Consider the following 5,010-nt stretch of genomic DNA (forward strand, 5'->3'; position numbering starts at 1 on the left):
TCCTTAACGCATTGTTTTGGTATTATTTGTTCAGTGGCTCACTTTCGGGTGAAGCGTCTTTTTCTTTTTCCACTGGTTTGATTGGTGTGCCATCGGTGGTCTTGTCACCATACAAATCCAAATCTTTAGCATGGTACCACACCAGAAGGTCAAAAAATGCTCCAAGAAACGTGAACACTGCTGCACTCGAGTGTAAAAAGTATCGGAATTTGATTGGATCGTACAGTTGACAGTTGCCGCGTCGTCCACATTTGTAGCCCCATACCAAGCATGTGCTGTCAATGACTACACCGAAAATGATTGGACCGGGGATTAGCGCGAATAAACTGACCATAAACAGCGATAATCCCTGGGCAAATGCTTTGTCACGTGGTTCAACTGCTCTACAATTCGGAATTGAATTTCATTTGTTAATTTGATGCAATATTCAATTTTTCATTCATCATAATTTTAAAGCAAAAGAATAAATTTGGTCAAACAATCATTCTTCAATGTGAGTTTCATTTCGCTTACCGGAAATTTAGCAGAACATTCCCAATTCGACCGGTGGATGACATCAAACTCGAGAACATTGAAATAATCGAAAAGGCGATATAAGCAAATGTGCAATCACCGAAACATGCTCCGGGAAAAATATGTTCATGATCTGTATGCTTTCGACGTTCTCGCTTGTTTGCCTCCACTTTTGCCACTTCATACACTTTACTTTCGTCATAAAGATGATTTCCGTCGATAACAACATCGTCGTCATGCGGTGGTTTATCAGGTTTTAGCTCTTCATCATAAACATCTTCCAGTGTGATGCGTTTTTCGGTTGGTTTTGCTTCACCATTCAATGTGGCTTGATTTGTGGAGCTTTCCATAAACATATGACTAGCTAAAAATTCGGCAGCGGATCTCTTAGTTATCGATGCTTGGATATTACACGAGCAATCTTTGTAAAATTTTTGTTCTTCATCGAATACTCTACAGCCCCGATGACACGGTGAAAAATATGTTGTACCTGTTAAGCGATCACATACTGGACTGTATGCGACTCCATCACATGCACAATTCGAATTGCACGAAATAATGGTTCCGTTAACCAACAGCGAATTATTACCATTCTCACAACCCAGTTGAGTGTACAATAATGCGACACACATTGATTTCAATCCAATCATCACATTCCAAAAGAATAAATACTTTGGCGGTGGCTTATACTTTGTGATAGCATAACCGGATGTCAAGAGACCGACAGCCGTTCCTATGATTGTCATGGGACCAGTGAATATGCTGCCACCGTGTGATGTTTTATTGAACTGAACTTCCATCACTCTGCCCATAAATATCATGAAACCGGATGCGCCAAGGATATAGAATATAGATGACATATTGTTGAAAATTAACACCTTGTTTGTTAGCAGTCGCATCAATGCCTTTGGGAAATCTGAAAGTTGAATTCGACTTAATTCAGAATGGCTTTATTCAAATATCTTTTTCTATCAACTAAAATTCTATGGATTTTGGTCATTTTGTTTCTCTAATCCAGCCAACCAAACGGCTGACGCTCGTTATTCAGATGATTTACGCACGGTGAATGCATGTACATTGTACAACGTTTCGCCACCGCTGCACACAGCTCGTTCGTCGTTCGTTCACCGTAGTGTTCAGCGCTTTGGACAAGTATGAAAGGTCATGGAAATAACATAAGAGAAATTGTCAGCTGTTTAAATGTTGTGTTTGAATTCAAAGAAAAATCCGTTGAGTTTAAATGATGTTCATGTATCAAACGAATGAAGCAAGAGTGGTGAGCGAAGAGAAATCATCAAGAACCAAAACAACTAGTGAGCGTTCTCACCATGTGAATGCATGGAAAAGCACACCACTCAGTGTGCGCCCGCTTCTCCTTCTACAGCTATTCTACGATCAGTGAACGAACGACAAACGGAATATTTACGTGGCAGCGGAGCGTTCTATATGCGCCATTCATCTCAAAAACGAGCTTCAGCCGTACCTGACCATCTAGCGCGTTTGGTTGTCTGGTCTGATCTGAAAGAAAAGATTGATTCGGAATAATCCAAATCTTTTTTTTTTCTATCCATTTCTCCATCTTTGAAAATAATTATCAAATCCTATAAGTAAATTTTCAAGTAAATTTACCTTTCAATTCCCCATCCTTTCTCTCTTTGGTCGATCTTTTTTCCACTGTCTCAACTTTCTGATCGCATTTTTCGTCATCGATTTCGTGTTCAATGGATTGTTTCTTCTTCGGCAAGTGTTTCGGGAACAAACCGATCAATCCAGCAAAAATGAACATCAGCACACCAAGTAGAATCCATCCAAGCCACCAAGCACCCAACCATCGAGGATCATCTCTTGCAATGACTGGCGTCAAAGTGGGATCAATGTAAATACTCATCATTAAATAAGCAAGAGCGATTCCAACTATCGGCCCGATCATACGCATCGAAAATGCATAGGCCAACATTAACGGTGTGTTTCGTTGCTTGGTGTTGTCATCTAAATAGGACTGGCCAAGCGAATAATATAATGTGTTACCGATTCCGAGCACGAATTGTGACATAAATATCAACACCAGCGGAACATACGAAAACTTTTCATCACATTTGTAGATCTTTTCCATGGTGGTTCTGCATAATTTACTACTTTTAAAATCCACCGGTTTCGAAAGCATGTGCGATGTAGCATTCTGAACATTGCATGGAAGAAGAAAAGTGAAACTACTGTGAAACATGTTTATTGAATGAATTTATTCGCTATTTGCAGTGCATGAAAATATATCAGAATGAATTGCAAGTGCAATGCATCGCTTTTGATAAGGAAAAGTTTGTCTCACTTTATGTTCAGCCAAATACTCCTCTGTTAGTTCATACGCCTCCTCTCCGGCGCCATAAATAAAGTGCGGCCAGGCGAGAATAAAGCACGACAATGCACTGAAAACAACACCCCATGCAATCCATCTGGGTCGATTTCGTTGACCACCAAAATATGTTAAGATCAGTGATAATAAAATCTGCGATATTTCATTACCACTCAAAATAATTCCTAGGAACTCAGACGAGACAAAGAGGAAGAGAGAAAGAGATGGAAGAAGAAAACAAATTGTTGATGAATCAAAAAAATTCCAATGATTTTGCATTGATGTGTGATATACACTCAATCAATATCGGAATGATTAAACGGTGTAGAAAGCAAATATTTGCGTTGGCTAGCGTCCGATGGACGATTAATCAACTCGTGCCTCAATTCAAGTGTGCGCTTCAGAGATACGAGGTGGAATATTGATCTATAATAATCTATAAATAAATCGATTTTAATTGCTGGTTTCACGACAATGAAATCATAATCGCAAAAAGTGGATCGGTTCGATCTTTGTTTCATTAAATCGAACCGCTTTCAATTTTCATTCGGATGATAAAGAGCGGAAGAAAACTATTTGCTATGATCAAGTATTTTTGAGAAGGTGGTGGCGGCGGCAAAGTCTCACCTGTCGTTTGGCTGGGTATTTTGAAGCGTTTTTCAATTGTTGTTAATGTGATAACAAAGTACAAATAACTGGTGGCCTGAATTGTGCCCAACAACCCATAAACTATCATAAACCATCGTGTCGTTGCGAATTTACGCAACCAATTCGGATGCCAACACTGAACACCACAACGGTCCATTTTGTTTCTCTTATTCGTTTCTGTTTCTTTTTTGCCTCTCTCCCTCTCTATCACGAGTTCTTTGATAGATACTCAAAAATCAAGTGCGTTATTGCAACTGAACAAAATGTCAAATCACAGAATGTTGTTGGTTCTTTGTGCTCCGCTCACACATACACTTTCTTTCTCTCTTTCATAATCTGGATTGATTTTTCTTAATTAGGAAATGATTTGAGTTTTGAGCACTTTTCAACACATACACAACAACGGCATAGACAAGCACAACAACGGCGATACGCTCATTTCACACACAAAGCACTTGAAAACTAATGTCACATGCCAATTCCGCGCATAATTGCATAAAAAGAGCCGTTGATTAATGCACTTTATTCACGTTGTTTATTCACTCCGATTTCGACAAGATTAGCCAGTTGTTGTTGTTGTTTTTTCCCAAGGAACGACGAAATTTTTCTAATATTATTCAGGCTAATTTCGCACTATTCTAATTTCCAGGTTTGAGCCTTAGTAAAATTGTACGAGAAAAATAGAATATTCCTTTGTTAGGCGCAAATTGTTTGTACGGTTTTGATCACTCTAAATTAAACGCAACTGAGCTTAGCTCAATTGACCGTACGACTAACCGTTGCCGAATCTATTGAATAACTGAGCGTGCGGACGACTGATCCATAAGCAGAACGCTTGTCTATTGCTCCACAATTGATAATTGCAACCAGCCACTTCAACGACGACGGCGAATACAAAAACAATCTATCGCATCTATAATTCAATTGTGTTTGTGTACATTCAAACATTCAAAGTGATGAAACATTTCAAGTCGCTCATTTTCTTTTACTATCGTTATCATAAAATCGACAGAGAGAGAAAATATAGCCACTATATCATATCTTCTTGAGAGGGAGAAAGGGTAAGATAGAAAGTAGAGTGTTCGACTAGTTGGAAGAAAAATGAAAATAAAATGTTCATGAAGAATTACGTTCGAAGGCATTACCTTTCGACAGTGATAAACAAACGCTTTGCACATATGTACGCATTAGGCAAGAAACATGCAATCACAAACAACTTGTGCTCCCGAAACATAGTCACTGACAGCAATAATAAGTGATTGTGGCCGATGTCATAGCGAAAATAAAGATTGAACAGGCGAGCACGCTGCTTGCTTTGTATGAAACATTGATTTTTATTGTGCATATTCATTCTAAATTCGGACGCTCAATTGAATAGTGACGAAATGCTTACTTGTTGTTTATATGATGATTTCACTCGCAAACACCACAGAAGTCTTGTGTGATAGAGCAGTTCTTCGAGTTGGTGTCAAAATCTGCATCTTTCACTTTAAATTTCA

General features: G+C 38.8%; 1 protein-coding gene across 1 annotated transcript; it reads right to left on the reverse strand.

Moving 5' to 3' along the window:
- On the reverse strand, positions 1 to 4,356 carry LOC129579949 (solute carrier organic anion transporter family member 74D-like). Its single transcript, XM_055470143.1, has 5 exons — positions 3,491 to 4,356; positions 2,840 to 3,048; positions 2,143 to 2,692; positions 514 to 1,429; positions 1 to 383 (listed from the first exon to the last, which is right to left on the reverse strand). The coding sequence occupies exons 1-5, from the start codon at positions 3,666 to 3,668 to the stop codon at positions 23 to 25; spliced, it is 2,214 nt and encodes a 737-aa protein (XP_055326118.1). The 5' UTR covers positions 3,669 to 4,356; the 3' UTR covers positions 1 to 22.
- Between the last annotated feature and the right edge of the window lie 654 nt (positions 4,357 to 5,010).

The sequence above is a fragment of the Sitodiplosis mosellana genome, unplaced genomic scaffold, assembly GCF_009176505.1.
Source record: "Sitodiplosis mosellana isolate CC-2019 unplaced genomic scaffold, AAFC_SMos_1.0 Smas_scaffold_6800, whole genome shotgun sequence".
Lineage (NCBI taxonomy): Eukaryota > Metazoa > Arthropoda > Insecta > Diptera > Cecidomyiidae > Sitodiplosis > Sitodiplosis mosellana.